Source organism: Caretta caretta, chromosome 4, assembly GCF_965140235.1.
Source record: "Caretta caretta isolate rCarCar2 chromosome 4, rCarCar1.hap1, whole genome shotgun sequence".
In the NCBI taxonomy this organism is placed as follows: domain Eukaryota; kingdom Metazoa; phylum Chordata; order Testudines; family Cheloniidae; genus Caretta; species Caretta caretta.
In genome coordinates, this window is record NC_134209.1 from 95,656,520 (window position 1) to 95,677,478 (window position 20,959).

Consider the following 20,959-nt stretch of genomic DNA (forward strand, 5'->3'; position numbering starts at 1 on the left):
CAGTAACTCCTCACTTACAGTTGTCCTGGCTAACATTGTTTTGTTATTTGGTTGCTGATCTATTAGCAAACATACATGTTTAAAGTCGTGCAATGTTCCGTTACAAGGTTGTTTGGCTCGCCCCACTCCGCCCACCTGGCGTTCCAGGCAGGGAGTGGGCAAGCCCCTAACCCTGCTCCCTGGCAGGAGTGCCAGGCGGGTGGAATGGGGCAAGCCCCCCTGCCCGAACTCCTCTACGCCCCTGCCTCAACCAAGCTTCACAATCATCATTGGTGAGTACAATATTAAATTGTTTGTTTAAAATTATTTAAAACGTATACTGTATATGTATATAATGTCTTTTGCCTGGCAAAAAAAAATTCCCTGGAACCTGTTCCCCCCCCCCCATTTACATTAATTCTTATGGGGAAATTGGATTCACTTAACATCGTTCCGCTTAAAGTAGCATTTTTCAGGAACATAACTACAACATTAAGCGAGGAGTTACTGTACTATAATTCCATTGACATCAATGGAGTTAAGATGGAGCAAGAGGAGAATTGGTTCATGAGTCTAGGATAGTGAAGGTTGCAGATGGCTTTTCTATGATGGAGCTCAGATAAATTCCCTGATAGAGCTAGCTGAATTTTTTTTGACAGAACAGTTTTCCATCGGAAAATCTAGTTTCTTTGGGACTGAAATGTTTCACCGGTACATGTCAATTGTGAAGAAGAAATTTTCTATGGGAAAATGTCAAAACAGTTCATTTCAATTTTGTTTTGATTAAAGTAAAAATATTTCTTTTTGGCTTTATCAATTGATATAATTTCATTTTGACTTTATTGTATATTGATGCATGTATTTAATATTATAATAATTTGTATTAAGATTTACTCATCAAAATGAAACCATTTGATATTATCAAAATAATTTGATGATTGTGAATCAAAAATTTTTCAGAATTTCCATTCCAGGAGAAGTTCTGAAATTTTGTCTTTTTGTCCCGATTCAGAATGAAAACAAATTTCAAAATGTCAGAATTTCCCATTTTTCAACCAGCTCATTCTTCGCTAATTAGTGTGAGAGAATTTAACTGTAATACTGTAATACACACTTAATGACTAAGGGAAAATCCTACCCCATTGTTCACCCATGGGAGAACCCAAACAGTGGATGAACTGCACATCCATTGCATGGGGAAGCCAGCTTGCAAAGGGGCTGAGCACTGCAGTGGCTCTTTGTGCTGGAACATAGCGGTGATATATGTGCAGTAGAGAGAAATACCTGAACTCTGGAACAATGATTATAGCCACTTTTCTTCTTCATTCTGTGGAGGAGCACATCTGTTGCGCCACCCCACACCCTAATTATCCTTCCTCAGTTTTTCTCCATTTTGCTTTACCCTCCCCCACCCCCCAACAGGATTTAGCTCTAATTTTAAGGACAATAAACTTTCACTGAATTGTTGTCCAGATGAATAAAAAAGTAATGTTTAATGTACTGAATTATATTAACGAAGGGCCAAATTCTGGCCAGTGTTCCACATACTCACCTCAGAAGATCCACAGCCAACATTGGGAGTGCTGGGCAGAAGTTGGCTGACTGTATCCTGCCTCCTGTGAAAAGCTGCAGGGAGATTGCTCCTCATATGTCTGGAAGGACATAACAGGGCATGGCCAAAGGGTCAGGCAGTGTGGTCCACACCCTCATGTGTGTACACATTTGTGGTCACTGTGACCAGGCAATAGCCCCTATGCACAACCCTGTGCCAAATCATTCCTGTGCTAAGCAGGAAAGAATGCATAAGGGAGCTGTTTGTAGGGCTGGTCTCAGCCAAGTAGGGGAACCAGATATCCCAATTTTATAGGGACAGTCTTGATATTCAGGGCTTTTTCTTATATAGGCACCTATTACCTCCAGCCCCGGTCCCAATTTTTCACACTTGCTATCTGGTCACCCTACAGCCAAGATTCAGGGGCCCATTAACATGGATTTGGTAGCATATTTGTATTCCTCACTGGGTGAGTTTAGTTTCCAGGTGGCAACCAGAATTTGATCCGTTATGATCTTTACATTTAGATGATGCACATCATGCTTTTTGTCTGTATTTGAACAACAAAAATAGTGAATAGGGACTTCTCTTCTATTTGTATTCAGAACATCAGTTGCTTAGATAGGAACAAAACCTACAGTCTTCGGACTTCATTGAGAGTTCTGCTACGGTAAGCACTGCAGGGTTTGGCCCACAGACTTTAACCCAGTGGTCTCCAACCTTTTTACACCCAAGATCTCTTTTTGAATTTAAGGGTAACCCAGAATCTACCCTGCCCCTTCCCCAAGGCCCTGCCCCTTCCCCAAAGCCCTGCCTCACTCACTCCATCCCCCCATCTCTCTGTTGCTCGCTCTCCCCCACCCTCACTCACTTTCACTGGGCTGGGGTAAGGGGTTGGGGTTTGGGAGGGGGTGCGGGCTCTGGGCTGGGGCCGAGGGGTTTGCAGTGTGGAAGGGGCTCTGGGCTGAACCTGAGGCAGGGGGTTGAGGTGCAGGAGGGGGTGAAGGGTGCTCGCTCCAGGAGGGGGCTCTGGGCTGGGGTTTGGGGTGCGGCCTCCTGCCAGGCACTTACCTCTGGCAGCTCCTGATTGGTGGTGCAGCATGGCTGCTGCTAAGGCAGGCTCCCTGCCTACCCCAGCCCCACGCTGCTCCCAGAAGGGGCCAATGGAGGCAAGCAGGGGTCACATCGCTCCATGCGCTGCCCCTCTCTGCAAGCACTGCCCCCGCAGCTTCCATTGGCCACAGCTCCCCATTCCTGGCCAATGAGAGCTGCAGGGGTGGTGTTTGCAGGCAGGAGCAGCACGTGGAGGGAAACCCTACCTCTGGGACCGAGCTGGCCGCTTCTGGGAGCAGTGTGGGGCCAGGGCAGGCAGGGAGCTGCGACCAGTTGATTGCGATTGACCGGTTGGTGACCACTGCTTTAACCCTTCCCCCAACTGAGCAAAGGCCAGCTATAGGATTTGTGGGGCCTCAAGCTGCTGGAAATGGGAAAATTAATCCGGCAGTTGCCTCCCCATCTGGTGCTATTGCTGGTGGGCACTATAGATCTGACAGTATGCTGTTTCTTCTCCCCCTCCAGTACAGTTAATGGGGAGAGAAATAAGGGCAGCTTGTGAGTTGCTGAGTTTCCATACAGTGTACTGCCCCAAGTGGCTCCTTGATTTTCCTGTGTGTAAAGTCAGCTCTGCCCCATACCATTCTCCTTATGAAATAGCTGAAGAGCCTTCTATAGTTCAAATGTTTTGATTCCTTTTCTGCTGATACACAGATATTTTTGTGTCTTCATATATGTTTTGCCTAGTAACTGAATTCAGCATTAGTTGAATTTAGTATTAAACTACAGATCAGTAGCCAGCATTACAGATCAGTAGCCAGCATCACTTAAAATATGTGGCATTTGTCTCTAATTTAGGACAAAATGGACTTTGCTCAGTAAAATGGTAAGTAAATATTGATTCTGATTTGGTAGCAGGAATGAGCAAAGTGTATTTCAGCTTTACCCTGGGCTTTTGCAAACAGAGCCAGCAGCTTCAATTAAAATTCAACGTCTAATTGCTGATGCTTCCATCTGCACAGGAGCATTAATCATCTGAAAGACTGTTTGCTTTCAATACTGTTACTCAAGGTGGTTTTTTTTTGTTTTGTTTTGTTCTTTTAAGCCTTTCAAAAATGACTTGTAAAATAAACTTCCGTGAGAACCTGTATATTCAAAGATTGCAATGCTTTATATAGTACACGTTAGGCTAATGTGCCTTAGAATGGAAAAGGGTTAAAAAAGTCCAAAATTGAGACCTGGTGTGCACTAATTCTGAATTTCACTTATAGAGTGAATTTCTAGCTACACTGAAGAAAATGGGAATTTATTTCTTAGGATCAAATTCACTGATGCAGCTGTACCCAAGTCACCAGAGTTGCATGGTCTTATGTCTGTGATGGATATGGCACATGAAACTTTATAATGGCTGACACAGAATTTTATTGCCCTTTTAAAGAAGGGTTTCTACTGGATTGAGACCACATACCAGATTTCAGATGAGAGCGAGGTGCTTTTTTATTTTTTGATTATTTTTTTTGCCAGTGTTACTAATTTTGGAATAGTTAAAAAGAGAGAGAGGGAGAATGAAGACACACACTTAACTACAATGGGATGAAACTATCTCTATCATACAGACTCTAAAAAAAATCAGACATTTTATAGAGATGAAAATATATAAATGTTATAGTAATTTATGTGTAGCATATAAGATTTCAAGGGATGAATTTTCATGTAAGATAGCATGTCCAATTTTCACTCACAGATGGTTTAGCAGGACATCTGAATCCCATGTTAGGTACATAAGTTCTCATTGTGTATATCTACAAATTGATTTAGCATTCACATTTGGGATTTTGACATCCTGTTAAAGCCACCAACGTTGGAAAGATGAGCTGAGTAACTCTCCTCCCTAATATTTGATATCTGCTTTGAATGTTGTGTGAATTGTGTGTTATTTCAAAATTAAAGGGAAATAATTAATAGAGATTATAAACTCTTTGAGGCATGGGCCATCTTTTTATTTTGTGTTTGTCCAGTGCTGGGCACCATGGGGTCCTTGTCCACAGCTAGGGCTCCTAGGTGCTACAGTAATACAAATAATACAAAAAAAACTACATGAGAAATCTTCACCCAGCGTAGTCAAGCTAAATGATGTTGTAATTTCAAATTAAACTCTTGCTGAGATGGTGGCTGTTGGGATTCCCTCTCAGACCTTTTCCACTTGGCTTGTCCAGAACACCTCAGCCAATTCTAGGAGAACACTTGTCTGCACCTCCACTAACATATACCAAGAAAATAACTTTTGGAATAATATGTGGGCTCCTAACAAACAGTATCGATTCTTTGTGAGAGGAAAAATTGTTCTGAATGGATTGGTGCAGTGGGCAATATCTCTGGCTATAGTGGATGAAAAAGGGCCCCTACGTATCACAGGAGGTGCCTTGGAGCCTGCAGGCAGCCAAGAGAATGGATTTTATTCACCCTGTCCATTTGCAGGATATCCAGATAAACATCAAATATTTTTGCTGTATACAGGGCTTCTGAATGTCACCCTTGGATGCTTAGCCCAGCACATATATGAATAAAATGGCCATTTACCTACCTAACAGCTGATTAGAGCATTAGAGTGTGGGATTTAGACTTCCTAATACATTTATTTTCAATATTATTTAACTTCTTTAGGACCTTCTATCTGAGGAGCTTAAATTTTTTTCACAGTATTATTGAGTTAATCCTCAGAACCTTCTTACAGATGGGGAAATTGAGACACAGTGAGATTAAGGCCAACAGCTTCAATGGCTGGCTTAATTTCTTTGTGCCCAACTTAATGGCCACTTTTGAAAATTTTATCCTGCAGGACTTGGCCAAAGTCACACATGAAATCTGTGGCAAAGCTGGGAAAAAACCACAACCCTCTTGACTCCAGGTTCTGATAATTAATAACAGGTTAATCCTTCCCCACAGTAATGGATTTAATTACTACTGTTAAAATGGTTATGCTTATGGAAAACCTGCACCACGGAAGAAATATTTATATAAAATTCCAAAGTACTGCTTGGGAATCTTTTAAAAGAAGCATTTCTCTTATAAGTTTTGTAAAACCTTCCTTTTTTTCAACAACTTTTTTTGAGGCCAGATTTCACCCAATGCTGTCCCTTTAATTTATGCTTTCATACATACTGTATAGAACCTTATATATACTTAAAAGTAATCTTTCCATTTCAGAAACTGTCTGTTTTAACCAGAGAATCTGCAAACATATCAATTCTTAGGTTGAACAGTCAGTCGGAACCTATGAGTTAAAATGTTATGTTGTGTGTTAAAAATGTGGCTTACTTTGCAGTTTGTGAGCTGAAGTCCCCTTCTATGAGTGACTTCCTCTGGGGCCTGGAGAATTCTGGCTGGCTAAAACACATCAAAGCCATCATGGATGCGGGCATCTTCATTGCAAAGGTAAATTATGTAAAACTAAATCAAAATTGATTGACCTGATGCAGAAAACTGAGGGCCAGCGTCTCTGCCGGTGAAACTCCATTGACTTAGATGAAGTTACACTAGAAAATAATCTGGCCCTAAATGTGTAATGTTTCTGTGATGGAAGAAGAGACAATTTTTAGTGTGGCAAAAGTTGTCATTTGGACACTTTGCTTGTAAATTAGGGTTTTATTTCCCTCTATTCTTGTGTGCTGTTTACCTGAATTGCAGTGCAGCCTCCACTACCCAATGCTGTATATCTTAATTTCTTAACTTTTCCCTGCAGACAGTTACTAAACCTGTTTCTCCTTAAGTTCCCCTTGTTGCAGGTTAAGTGTTGCAGCACTACCTCAAGGTATGATTGTCCCTGTGCACACATGTCAAACTTAATTATACTCTGGTCCCACTTATTTAATGGCTCAACTTCATTCATCGCCTGAACGAACTCCTTTGTGTTACCAAGGTATGCAGTGTTGTGACCATGTCGGTCCCAGGATATTAGACAGACAAGGCGGGTGAGGTAATATCTTTTATTGGACCAACTTCTGTTGGTGAGAGAGAGCCAAGCTATCAAGCTTACACAGAGCTCTTCTTCAGATCTGGGAAACTTACTCAGAGGGCAGATTTACAGTACAAACTTCCATCGACCCAGCTGCGTAGCACTTCTGGTGAAGATGTTCTAAGCTGACGGGAGAGAGCTCTCCTGTCGGCTTAAAACCTCCACCTCTGCAAGAGGCGGTAGTTATGTTGGTGGGAGAGCTGTCTACGCGGGGGTTAAGGTCAGTATAACTACCTCACTCATGGTGTGGATTTTTCATACCCCTGAGTGACATAGTTATACTGAATCAGTGTGTAGTGTAGACCTGGCCAGAGTGTCACAATTAAATACAAGGTGGAACAGATGATTTAGCATAAGTAGTTAACACATATTTCAAGGAACCATTCAAGATAAGTGGCCTGTTAACAGTCCTCCAGTCATAGGGCAGAGAGCTTGTGGGAGTGGGGAAAGCAGCTGGGGGGGGGGGCGGGGAGGAGTAGCATTGTTAGTGGGTTATAGACCGTTGTAATAAGCCATAAATCCAGTTTCTCTATTCAGTCCATGATTTTTAGTGTCTAGCAAAGTTATGAATTTAAGCTCCCAGTGTTAACTTACTTAACTAAACAGTGTTAATTAAACAATCTGTTCCATTTTGTATTTAGCTGTGACACTCTAAGTAAGTTTCCCGATCCTGAAGAAGATCTCTTTGAGTTCGAAAGCTTTTCTCTCTCTCACCAACAGAAGGTGGTCCAATAAAAAATATTACCTCACCCATCTTGTCTCTCTGTTACCAATATCTAATTCAAGAGAAGCCCCTTTTCTTCATACTTACCTATTTGTCCCAAGAAGCAGTTGTTTATGGTACTGAGAAATTGTTTATCCCAGTATTTTGCATTTCATAGAATCATAGAATCATAGAATATCAGGGTTGGAAGGGACCTCAGGAGGTCATCTAGTCCAACCCCCTGCTCAAAAGCAGGACCAATCCCCAATTAAATCATCCCAGCCAGGGCTTTGTCAAGCCTGACCTTAAAAACTTCTAAGGAAGGAGATTCCACCACCTCCCTAGGCAACGCATTCCAGGGTTTCACCACAATCCTAGTGAAAAAGTTTTTCCTAATATCCAACCTAAACCTCCTCCACTGCAACTTGAGACCATTACTCCTTGTCCTGTCCTCTTCTACCACTGAGAATAGTCTAGAACCATCCTCTCTGGAACCACCTCTCAGGTAGTTGAAAGCAGCTATCAAATCCCCCCTCATTCTTCTCTTCTGCAGACTAAACAATCCCAGTTCCCTCAGCCTCTCCTCATAAGTCATGTGTTCCAGACCCCGAATCATTTTTGTTGCCCTTCGCTGGACTCTTTCCAATTTATCCACATCCTTCTTGTAGTGTGGGGCCCAAAACTGGACACAGTACTCCAGATGAGGCTTCACCAATGTCGAATAGAGGGGGATGATCACGTCCCTCGATCTGCTCGCTATGCCCCTACTTATACATCCCAAAATGCCATTGGCCTTCTTGGCAACAAGGGCACACTGCTGACTCATATCCAGCTTCTCGTCCACTGTCACCCCCAGGTCCTTTTCCGCAGAACTGCTGCCTAGCCATTCGGTCCCTAGTTTGTAGCTGTGCATTGGGTTCTTCCGTCCTAAGTGCAGGACGCTGCACTTATCCTTATTGAACCTCATCAGATTTCTTTTGGCCCAATCCTCCAATTTGTCTAGGTCCCTCTGTATCCTATCCCTGCCCTCCAGCGTTCTACCACTCCTCCCAGTTTAGTATCATCTGGAAATTTGCTGAGAGTGCAATCCACACCATCCTCCAGATCATTTATGAAGATATTGAACAAAACCGGCCCCAGGACTGACCCCTGGGGCACTCCACTTGACACCAGCTGCCAACTAGACATGGAGCCATTGATCACTACCCGTTGAGCCCGACAATCTAGCCAACTTTCTACCCACCTTATAGTGCATTCATCCAGCCCATACTTCTTTAACTTGCTGACAAGAATACTGTGGGAGACCGTGTCAAAAGCTTTGCTAAAGTCAAGAAACAATACATCCACTGCTTTCCCTTCATCCACAGAACCAGTAATCTCATCATAGAAGGCGATTAGATTAGTCAGGCATGACCTTCCTTTGGTGAATCCATGCTGACTGTTCCTGATCACTTTCCTCTCATGCAAGTGCTTCAGGATTGATTCTTTGAGGACCTGCTCCATGATTTTTCCGGGGACTGAGGTGAGGCTGACTGGCCTGTAGTTCCCAGGATCCTCCTTCTTCCCTTTTTTAAAGATTGGCACTACATTAGCCTTTTTCCAGTCATCCAGGACTTCCCACGTTCGCCACGAGTTTTCAAAGATAATGGCCAATGGCTCTGCAATCACAGCCGCCAATTCCTTTAGCACTCTCGGATACAACTCGTCCGGCCCCATGGACTTGTGCACGTCCAGCTTTTCTAAATAGTCCCTAACCACCTCTTTCTCCACAGAGGGCTGGCCATCTATTCCCCATGTTGTGATGCCCAGTGCAGCAGTCTGGGAGCTGACCTTGTTAGTGAAGACAGAGGCAAAAAAAGCATTGAGTACATTAGCTTTTTCCACATCCTCTGTCACTAGGTTGCCTCCCTCATTCATTAAGGGGCCCACACTTTCCTTGGCTTTCTTCTTGTTGCCAACATACCTGAAGAAACCCTTCTTGTTACTCTTAACATCTCTCGCTAGCTGCAGCTCCAGGTGCGATTTGGCCCTCCTGATTTCATTCCTACATGCCTGAGCAATATTTTTATACTCTTCCCTGGTCATATGTCCACCCTTCCACTTCTTGTAAGCTTCTTTTTTATGTTTAAGATCCGCTAGGATTTCACCGTTAAGCCAAGCTGGTTGCCTGCCATATTTACTATTCTTTCGACACATCGGGATGGTTTGTCCCTGTAACTTCAACAGGGATTCCTTGAAATACAGCCAGCTCTCCTGGACTCCTTTCCCCTTCATGTTAGTCCCCCAGGGGATCCTACCCATCTGTTCCCTGAGGGAGTCGAAGTCTGCTTTCCTGAAGTCCAGGGTCCGTATCCTGCTGCCTACCTTTCTTCCCTGTGTCAGGATCCTGAACTCAACCAACTCATGGTCACTGCCTCCCAGATTCCCATCCACTTTTGCTTCCCCTACTAATTCTTCCCAGTTTGTGAGCAGCAGGTCAAGAAAAGCTCCCCCCCTTGTTGGCTCCTCTAGCACTTGCACAAGGAAATTGTCCCCTACGCTTTCCAAAAACTTCCTGGATTGTCTATGCACCGCTGTATTGCTCTCCCAGCAGATATCAGGAAAATTAAAGTCGCCCATGAGAACCAGGGCATGCGATCTAGTAGCTTCTGCGAGCTGCCGGAAGAAAGCCTCATCCACCTCATCCCCCTGGTCTGGTGGTCTATAGCAGACTCCCACCACTACATCACTCTTGTTGCTCACACTTCTAAACTTAATCCAGAGACACTCAGGTTTTTCTGCAGTTTCGTACCGGAGCTCTGAGCAGTCATACTGCTCCCTTACATACTGTGCTACTCCCCCACCTTTTCTGCCTGCCTGTCCTTCCTGAACAGTTTATAACCATCCATGACAGTACTCCAGTCATGTGAGTTATCCCACCAAGTCTCTGTTATTCCAATCACGTCATAATTCCTTGACATCACCAGGACCTCCAGTTCTCCTTGCTTGTTTCCAAGGCTTTGTGCATTCGTATATAAGCACTTGAGATAACCTGCTGATCACCCCTCATTCTCAGTATGAGGCAGGAGCCCTCCCCTCACAGACATTCCTGCCTGTGCTTCCTCCCAGTATCCCACTTTCCCACTTACCTCAGGGCTTTGGTCTCCTTCCCCCGGTGAACCTAGTTTAAAGCCCTCCTCACTAGGTTAGCCAGCCTGCTCGCAAAGATGCTCTTCCCTCTCTTCGTAAGGTGGAGCCTGTCTCTGCCTAGCACTCCTCCTTCATGGAACACCATCCCATGGTCAAAGAATCCAAAGCCTTCTCTCCGACACCACCTGTGTAGCCATTCGTTGACTTCCACGATTCGACGGTCCCTACCCAGGCCTTTTCCTTCCACAGGGAGGATGGACGAGAACACCACTTGTGCCTCAAACTCCTTTATCCTTCTTCCCAGAGCCACGTAGTCCGCAGTGATCCGCTCAAGGTCATTCTTGGCAGTATCATTGGTGCCCACGTGGAGAAGCAGGAAGGGGTAGCGATCCGAGGGCTTGATGAGTCTCGGCAGTCTCTCCGTCACATCGCGAATCTTAGCCCCCGGCAAGCAGCAGACTTCTGGGTTTTCCCGGTCAGGGCGGCAGATAGATGACTCAGTCCCCCGGAGTAGAGAGTCCCCGACCACCACCACCCGCCTCCTTCTCTTGGGAGTGGTGGTCGTGGAACCCCCCCATCTCAGGACAGTGCATCTCATGCCTTCCAACCAGCGGAGTCTCCTTCTGCTTTCTCCCCCCAGACATATCATCTGGTCCACTCTCCGCAATGGTACCTGTGGAGAGAACATGAAAGCGGTTAGTTACCTGTGTCCGTGTTGCTGGAACCCGGACATTCCCCCTTCTTCTTCTGGAGGTCACATGTTGCCAAGCTTCTTCACTGGCCTCTTGGCTCCGCTGTGCAACCTGCTCTAAATCTTTAGAGCTTTGTGCCCGTAGAAGCATATCCTGACTTTTGTCCAGAAAATCCTCCGTTTCTCGTATGCAACGCATGGTCATTATCTGTTGCTCCAGACCTTCAATCTTCTCTTCCAATATGGAGACCAGCTTGCACTTTGTACAGACAAAGTCGCTTCTGTCCTGTGAAAGAAAGACAAACATGGCACATCCAGTGCAGGTCACAACAGCTGAACCCCCCCCTTCCATATTACCTTCCTACTATGAGCTTTCTCAGAGAAGTTGGCAAGATGTAAGCCTCACTGGGCTCACTCCAGGCGAACTCCCAGGCAAACTCCTGCTGTGTGCTGCTCTGCTGTTCCCCGTTGCTCAGCTGGTTCGGGAAGCTCTGGCTATTTTTAAACAGCCAGGCTTCCCTGAAACAAACAAACAGACAGCCCCAGTGCCCGCCCCCTGCAGGCTACCAGCCAATCAGGCACTCGCTCAGGCTCTCCCACTGCCCTCCCAGCAAACACACACTCGGATACTTACTCAGCAAACACACACTCGGATACTCACCAATCCCTGGCAAACTCCTGCTGTGTGCCATCAGTGTTCTCCTTTTGAGCCTGCTATTACTCTCCCAGCTAGTGTATTTTATTGTAAAGACCTGGTGTTTCTGCCTAGAGCAGTTCTACTTCATGGTATTCTCCTCAGAAATTTTATTTTGTTAGTCTGTGATATCTGTTATGGTGACTGCTATTCCCCTGCCTATCGTTTTTATAGTGAATAGAAATTATGCCATCCCTTTGATAATCGCATACACCTCATGTTTCTGAAATGTCAGCTACTTGCAGGTCTTCCCAATGTCAGACACTCCAGTTCTCTCCTTTTGGCTCTTACAGTGGTAATTAGTATATAAGTGTTTACATGACTATTTTTTTAAAATGACGTGCCCACTCTCATGTTTTTGCTGTCACTCTGTAACTGTCAGAGTTCTCTTTCTTGCCTTGCTTCTACCTTTCCCATATGTAGCTGTAACTGTCTGTTTTATCCCAGGTGCAGGCTAGATATACGTGTTTGTCTATCTATAGCAGAATTCATTAGGTGAAATCTTGGCCCCACTGAAGTCAATTGGCATTTTGCCATTGACTCCACTGCTGCCAGGATTTCACTCACTGACCTCAGCAGTTGCCATCTTTCCCCCAGTGGCAAGTTTAAGTAATGTCTGCAAATCTTCTTTATTTTTGTTGCATATGTGCCCACCGTCTTCCTGTTTCTCTTTGTTCTGGAATGCAGATCTACTTGTATAATTTTGGTTCCTGGGTAAAAAGCTACTTGGAATTTTTGCTCTATTTCTGGCTAGTCTCTAGTATCCAGAATTTTACCATTGCCAATTGTTAAATATTGGTATTTTGCCCAAATGGATCCATTCTGGTGGAATTATCTGCCTCCTAAAATAAACATTGGTGATTAATTATTAGTCATTGTTCCACTTCGATTTAAAGTTTTCTAGAGTTTATTTTTCTAGGTACTATCTTTCTTAACTCATTTTATTTTTCCCCATTGAGATTTAAGTACACCTTTCTTTACAAATCATAAAGAAACAAAAAAAGGCAAAAGTCTTATTTAAAATAAATCCTTTTAATCCACAATGAATTCTAACTTCCCCAAAAGGATCTCCCAGATTTACTAAACATAACCCCTTCCTTGTACGAATCGCTTATACTAGGCATGAAACAGCTCTCTTCCTAATAATGTAAATTAAGATTACAGAATTATAGACTTCAAATCTTGCATATCGAATATTGACATATATCCCAAACACAGGGTTCCCCTGAAGTTTCCCTACGTGCTTTGGGGTCTGATACTCTTGTGTTCAGTAAGCTCCTTGAACTGAGAAAGCTATTTTTCAGATGGAGATACTACTTTTATCGGTCTAGATACCTCAGTGCTTACATATCCACTGTTACCATGGTGTCTGAGCACCTCACATTCTTTCATGCAATTACCCTCACAATATACCTCTCAGGTAGGGAAGACTTGCTATCCCCATTTTATAGATAGGGAAACTGTGGCACAGAGAGGCTCTTTTGAAATCAGTAGGAGTTAGGCTTTTGAGGACCTGGGCCTCGGCTTACACAGGAAATCTGTAGCAGAGCAAAGACCTGAACCCAGGCCTTCCAAGTGCTAGGCTACTACCCTAAACCACTGAACCAGCGTGCATCTCTACTGTTACCCATTGCCATAACCTTATTTACTACTTCTATGAATCTTTCTGTATTTTTAGGCTGTGGCAGAGGAAGGCGTGAGTGTTCTGGTTCATTGCTCAGATGGCTGGGACAGAACAGCTCAGGTTTGCTCTGTAGCAAGCCTTCTATTAGATCCATTTTACAGAACTATGAAGGGATTTATGGTAAGCAAGCGTATTTTACAGTGGATGTAAATGTTCTGTTACATCATGTGCACAGTATTAACACTAATGTTCTTCCTGTGTGTAGAGAAAATAAGCTTTTCCTTAAAAATGTCTTTTTTCTTAAGTAGAAAGTTTAAAAAAACCCAAAGTGGTTCAGATTATTGAAGCCAAATTATCCAAATTAACATCAAACATTTGGTTCCATCAAGTGCAGTCTGTCTTTGCTTTTTGAACCATGACAAAGAAACTGTCCTGGGGGCATCAGTTTATATTTAGGATAAAATTTTCAAAGATGGGCACCAAAGTTTTGCCTATCAAAATTGGGTGCAAACCAGGGGGGTCGGTTTGGGGAAACCATGTTTGAAATCTGTTCCTTTTCAACAAGGGGACCGATGTACAAATTGGCTCTGGCAGAGTATGCACGAATGTTTACCAACCTTATCGTCATTCCTGCGAAGATAGGTTTGCAAGGCTTGTAGAGTTTAATAAAAAATGATAGGCGGTCATTCTGAATCAAGCTTTGTTAAAATACAGCAGTGCTCATTTCCATCATTCTTTTGCTTGTTCTAAAAATTAATCTTGATTCCATGACATGACACTTAAGTGCACTTTTGCTCATTTTAGGTATTAATTGAAAAAGATTGGGTTTCCTTTGGGCACAAATTTAATCACAGGTAAGGGTACTCTCAGGTTTGTTTTCTATGTACACTTTTTTCATAAGGGAAGGTCAGCTCTCTTCTGATGCTATTTTAATTTTATTTTCAAATGGCAATGAGAAAGTAAATGAACATGATGCCCTCAAGTTATTCCTCATAACTTTTTTCATTATTTATTATAGACCGTTGGAAAATAAAATAGAAATATTATTTTCTTACCATTCTTTCCCCATTGTTTACTATTGAGTATATTGGATGCTTGTCTCATGCTTACTTTTACCATTGAAGCATTCATTTTGGAGAGAAATTTCTATTGAAGTCAATGGGAGTTCTGTCATTGACTTCAATAGGAGACAGGATTTCACTCATGCAGAATTAAGGCCCAGATCACGAAAGCATTCCTACTCAGGACAGCACTTAACTTTAGGCATGTGCTTAAGTGCAGTTGACATCAAGGATCTGTGATCTGAGACCTACTGAGTCTATAGGTAAATATTCTGTCAAATTAAAGCAAAACATACTTCAGGTAAAGGGAATATAAAATGTACTGATTTTACAAATTGTTTTATGCCTCCAAATATCATAAGAACGGCCACACTGGGTCAGACCAATGGTCCATCTAGCCCAGTATCCTGTCTTCTGATGGTGGCCAATGCCAGGTGCTTCAGAGGGAATGAATAGAACAGACAATCATCAAGTGATCCATCTCCTGTTGTCCGCTCCCAGCTGCTGGCAGTCACATCCTAAAGACACCCAGAGCATTGGGTTGCATCAGTGATCATCTTGGCTAATTGTTGTTGGATCTATCCTCCATGAATGTATCTAATTCTTTTTTTAATCCTGTTATAGTTTTGCCCTTCACAATATTCCCCTGGCAATGAGTTCCACAGGTTGACTGTGCATTGTGTGAAGTATTTTCTTTTGTTTGCTTTAAACCGGCTGCCTATTCATTTCATTGAGTGACTCCTGGTTCTTGTGTTATGTGAAGGTACAAATAATACTTCCTTATTCACTTTCTCCACACCATTCATAATTTTATAGATCTATGTCAAATCCCCCCTTAGTTGTCTCTTTTCCAAGCTGAAAAGTCCCAGTCCTTTTAATCTCTCTTTATAGGGAAGCTGTTCCATACCCGTAAATGTTTTTGTTGTCCTCCTCCAATTCTTATCCATCCATCCATCCATCCATCCATCCATCCATCCATCCATCCATCCATCCATCCACTAATGGTTCCTAACATTTTGTTAGTTTTTGTGACTGCCGCTGCACACTGAGCAGATGTTTTCAGAGAACTATCCACAATGACTCCAAGATCTCTTTCTTGAGTGGTAACAGCTAATTTAGATCCTATCGTTTTGTATGTATAGTTGGGATTATGTTTTCCAGTGTGTATTACTTTAACATTTATCAATATTGAATTTCATCTGCCATTTTGTTGCCCAGTCAGTCAGTTTTGTGGAATCCTTTTGTAACTCTTAGTTAACCCCAAAGCAGACTATCTTGAGTAATTTTGTATCACCTACAAATTTTGTCACCTCACTGTTTACCCATTTTGCCAGATCATGTATGAATATGTTGAACAGTACTGGTTCCCGTACAGATCCCTGGCAGATACCATTATTTACCACTTTCCATTGTGAAAACCGACCACTTATTCCTGCCCTTCCTTTCCTATCTTTTAACCAATTTCTGATCCTTGAGAGGACCTTCCTTCTTATCTCATGATTGCTTACTTTGCTTTAGAGCCTTTTGGTGTAGGACCTTGTTAAAGGCTTTCTAAAGTCCAAGTATACTATATTTGCTGGATCACCCTTGTCCACATGTTTCTTGACCCTGTTCAAAGAATTCTAATAGATTGAGGCATGATTTCCCTTTACAAAAGCCATGTTGTCTCTTCCCCAACAAATCGTGTTCATCTACATGTGAGATAATTGTATTCTTTACTATAGTTTCAACCTGCTTGCCTGGTTCTGAAGTTGGGCTTACCAGCCTGTAATTACCAGGATCATCTCTGAAGACTTCTTTAAAAATCAGCATCACATTAGCTGTCCTCCAGTCATCTGGCACAGAAGTTCCTTTAAGTGATAGGTTACATACCATACTTAGTAGTTCTGCAGTTTCATATTTGAGTTCCTATAGAACTCTTGGGTAAATACCATCTGGTTCTGGTGACTTATTACTGTTTAGTTTATCAGTTTGTTCCAAAACCTCTATTGACACCTCAATCTGGGACAATTCCTCAGACTTGTCACCTAAAAAGAATGGCTCTGGTGTGGGCATCTCCCTCACATCATCTGCAGTGAAGACCAATATAAAGAATTCATTTAACTTATCTGCAATGGCTTTATCTTCCTGGAGTGCTCCTTTAGCACTTTGATCATCCAGTGGCCCCACAGATTGTTTGGTAGGCTTCCTGCTCCTCATGTACTTAACATTTTTTTTTTTGCTGTTAGGTTTTGAATCTTTTGCTAGTTGCTCTTCAAATTCTTTTTTGGCCCACCTAATTATACTTTTTAATTTGACTTGCTAGAGTGTATGCTCCTTTCTATTTTCCTCAGTAGGATTTAACTTCCAATTTTTAAAGGATGCCTTTTGGCCCCTGACGGATTCTTTTACTTTGTTGTATAGCTATGGTGGCACTTTTTGGGTCCTTTTACTACGTTTTTTAAATTTGGGGTATCCATTTAATTTGAGCTTCTATTATGGTGTTTTTTAAAAGTTTCCATGTGGCTTGCAGGCATTTCACTTTTGGGATTATACCTTTTAATTTCTGTTTAACTAGCTTCCTCATTTTTGTGTCGTTCCCTTTTCTGAAATTAAATGCTGCTGTGGTGAGCTTCTTTGGTGTTTCCTCCCACCTCTCCACCCCTCACAAGGATGTTAAATTTAGTTATATTATGATCATTATTCCCAAGTGGTTCAGCTGTATTCACCTCTTGCATCAGATCCTGTGCTTCACTTAAGATTAAATCAAAGAACTGCCTCTCCCCTCGTGCATTCCAGGACTTGCTGCTCCAAGAAGCAGTCATTTATGGTGTCTAGAAACCTTATTTCTGCATCCCATCCTGAGGTGACAAATATTTAGCCAATATGAGGACAGTTGAAATCCCCCATTATTATTGAGTTTTCTATTTTTTTCGTCTCTCTAATTTCCCAGAGCATTTCATAGTCACCACCATGATCCTAGTCAGGTGGTTGGTAGTATATTCCTACCTCTACACTCTTATTATTCAATCATGAAATTTCTATCCATAGAGATTCTATGGTACAGTTTGATTCATGTAAGTTTTTTTTGCTCTATTTGTCTCTATGCTTTCTTTTATATCTAGTGCCACTTCCCCACCTACTCTGTCATTCATATATATTTGGTACCCTGGTATCACTGTGTCCTATTGATTATCATCATGCCACCAAGTTTCTGTGTTGCCTATTATATCTAAATCCTCATTTAATACCAGGCACTTAAGTTTACCAATCTTAGTATTTAGACTTCTAGCATGTATCACTTTTTAGTTGTTTGCCATTATGTGATACAATTGAATGGGACTCTTTTTCATTTGACTGTTTCTCTTCAGTTCCTACCTGTGCTTTATTAACTTCTATCTTCTCCTCCTTGCTAGAATAGAGAGAATCCCCATTAATAGATCTTCTCGTAGGGATGTCTCTGTCTGAACCATGTGCTCCTACATACCTGTCGGCTTTCTCCCAGCCCTTGTTTAAAAATCCCTCTACAATCTTTTTAAATGTACATGCCAGCAATCTGGTTCCATTTTGGTTTGTCTGGAGTCCATCTTTCCTGCATTGGGTCCTCCTTTCCTAGTCTATAGGCAAATATTCCATCAAATTAAAACAAAAGATACTTCAAGTAAAGGAAATATAAAACAATGTACTGATGTGACAAGTTGTATTTTGCGTCCAAATCTCAACTGTCTTTTTGCTAATTAAATAAATTGCAGGCTTTTTGTACATAATGTGGACATATGTCTACAGTTCCCTGGTTTCGTGGGTTAAGTCAAGTCCTTAGAAAAACATTCAAAGTGCAAAAGTTATGCTGAAGGTTCATTGTCATATTACTTAATTTCTCTATAGGCTGAGCTACCGTGAGAGTTATTAAATAACATTCAATAATTTGAGGCGGTTTTTACTGGAATAAAGTTTTATAAGATTCCAGCAGGAGTTTCAGTGGTTAAAATGACATTCTACAACATATTTATAATAATTTCTACATACATAGATTGTAGGCATACAATCACCATTGATAACTGTGATCTCCTTAATGATACTGTTATACCTCTTTGAGCACTTAAGTAATGGCAGGTTCTAATTTAGAAGAAATTATTTTTATGGTTTCCTACTCCATTGGCCTATATATACTATATACAGAATAAACAACTAAAGATACTTCCTCTTTTACAGGTCAAGGTCAGACATACAGCATATTGCCTCAACTGTATGCATTACATATTTTCAGTCCCCTCTTAATTGAGGTAATCCAGTGTGAACAGTACCAATAAACCTAATTCTATATAGAGAAGCGGTTGAAAGCACAGCTGCTAACACAACAGAATGTAACTGTGCCCCAGGATGCTCTCCCCAAGGAATTCCACCAACAAAGGGCAGCCTTAAATTACGATTGGGGGGTGGGGTGGGGGGGCACCATAAAAGTCTTTCAGCAAAGGTTGTCCTGGAGATGTGCTAATTAATAGTACATAGACTAAGGGTGTTCATGGAAGTGAGAGACTTGCAGCGCACACTAGGTATAAAACAGCAGGGGGCTCTGGAAGTTTTCCCACAGAGCTTCTCCTGTGTGCTCTGTTCCTGTCTGGCAAGCACCACGCTCCTTCTGTTCTGTGAACAGAGGTTTCCAAACCTGCCTGATTTTGTGATGTGACTAAAAATTCACCATGAAACCCATGACTCAACTCTCTCTCACAAAGTATTTTTTTTCAACCATGTAGTGCTCTGGTTTTCATAAAGGATTCCTATTGGATTTCAGGTTATAATGGTAATATCTTGCATTATTTTAGGTACGGCAATTTAGATGGAGATCCAAAAGAGATATCCCCAGTTATTGATCAGTTCATCGAGTGCGTTTGGCAGCTAATGGAACAGTTTCCCTGTGCCTTTGAGTTCAATGAAAGATTTTTGATCCACATACAACATCATATCTATTCCTGCCAGTTTGGTAACTTCCTGTGTAACAGCCAGAAGGAGAGACGAGAGCTGAAGTATGATTTTCTGTTCTTAAACTACATAGGTATATGTTGGTTTGGCAGATTGTGTGTGTATTAAAGATTAAAATGTCTATATAAATTTGTATGCCACAAAGTGAAGCAATGTAAAATTCTTGCCTGCCTTTATCTGGCAAGATAATTCAACAAAAAAAAGTTGAGCTTCTGTAATGTAGGGCGTCACTTGAGCCTTGGCATACTCCTCAGTGTGATTGTTCCAATCCCAGAGTTATGTATGTATGAGAAATCCATTTCCCCTTCTAGGGTTGAATCTTCAAGTTTCCCCAGAGCCAGATTCCTCTCTGTCCCACCCACTCTTTTTGGGTAAAGAACTGGGGTTCCCGGTGGTGACACCCTGGTTACCCTGGTCAGGGGAGACAGTGAACTGACCTCCTGCGCTGTTAGTTTTGTACTCTCTGATTGTACTGGAGTTCTTGTGTTCATCACATACTCATCCCACTTCCTGTCCAGCAGTGCAGATTTCCTGGTTTCTTGTCCACTAGCCCCATTTTAAGATCATGTGGCTGGACATCGTAGAACTGTTCCAACCCACCCAGTGCACACAAATCATCTAGTAGTGGCTGTCCCTGTTGCAGATGTACTCTCCCTTCTGGGTTGACATTTCCATATAAGTCATCTCATTGTGCTTTTGCAGCCCCAGAAATTTTTTCCTGTAAGCCTCAGGAGTCAGTTCAGGTTGAAGGATCGAGGCTTTTAAAAATTGTTCATAGTCCACAGAACCTGTCCCTACATTTGACTGTTTCCATCTATGCCTCTTACTCCCAGTAAGAGGTGTTATAGACCAGAATGTAAGCAGTCATACCTAGTGGTCAGAGCAGTAGTGGTCAGGAACCATAGGTCAGAGACAGAGTCAGTAATCAAGCCCATGGTAAGAGCTGGGGCATAGGAGCAGGGACTTGGAGCAAGGCAGGAGTACAAGACCTAGGAACAGGATGGGAAGGCAGGAGTCAGGAAAGAAGGCAGAATCCAATGTAGCATCCAGCCAAGGATTCCTGTAGTTGCTCAGACAACCTCCTTTGTCTCCTTCTGGCTTAAATAGTGGTCTGAACCATGCAAAGAGGCTGGACATCTCCTCCAATTGGGAACTTTGTGGGCAGTGCCTATGGTGAGCTAGGGTCCACCAGCCCACACTCCCTGCTGGTATCAGCAAGCTGCCATGGGGTGGCTTTGGCCTGAAGACCCAGGTTCAAGACCTGTGACCCCTCTGAAGGGGGTCAGAAAGGGCTCACCCTCCTTTCTGGGTTTCAGAGTCCAGGCTGAGCAACAACATCTACAGTGCTGCTTTTTAGCACCATAGGTCACACAGCACACAACTGTTTCAAATTGTATCTGCACAAACTGCTGATCCCTAGAACCTGTAGTGATCTACCCACAGATAAAAGTAGAACTTGGCATAACTCCTGTAGCCTGGTAAGGGAATGGTGCCCCATT

At 42.5% G+C, this 20,959-nt stretch overlaps 1 protein-coding gene across 1 annotated transcript in view; it reads left to right on the top strand.

Annotated features, from left to right (window-relative positions):
- MTMR7 (myotubularin related protein 7) overlaps positions 1-20,959 on the top strand; it is a 96,439-nt gene that overhangs the window by 66,525 nt on the left and 8,955 nt on the right. Inside the window, exons 8-11 of the mRNA XM_048848143.2 lie at positions 5,910-6,019; positions 13,495-13,620; positions 14,245-14,294; positions 19,304-19,504. Of these exons, the coding sequence (XP_048704100.2) occupies positions 5,910-6,019; positions 13,495-13,620; positions 14,245-14,294; positions 19,304-19,504 (487 nt within the window). The remainder of the gene's footprint in view (positions 1-5,909; positions 6,020-13,494; positions 13,621-14,244; positions 14,295-19,303; positions 19,505-20,959) is intronic.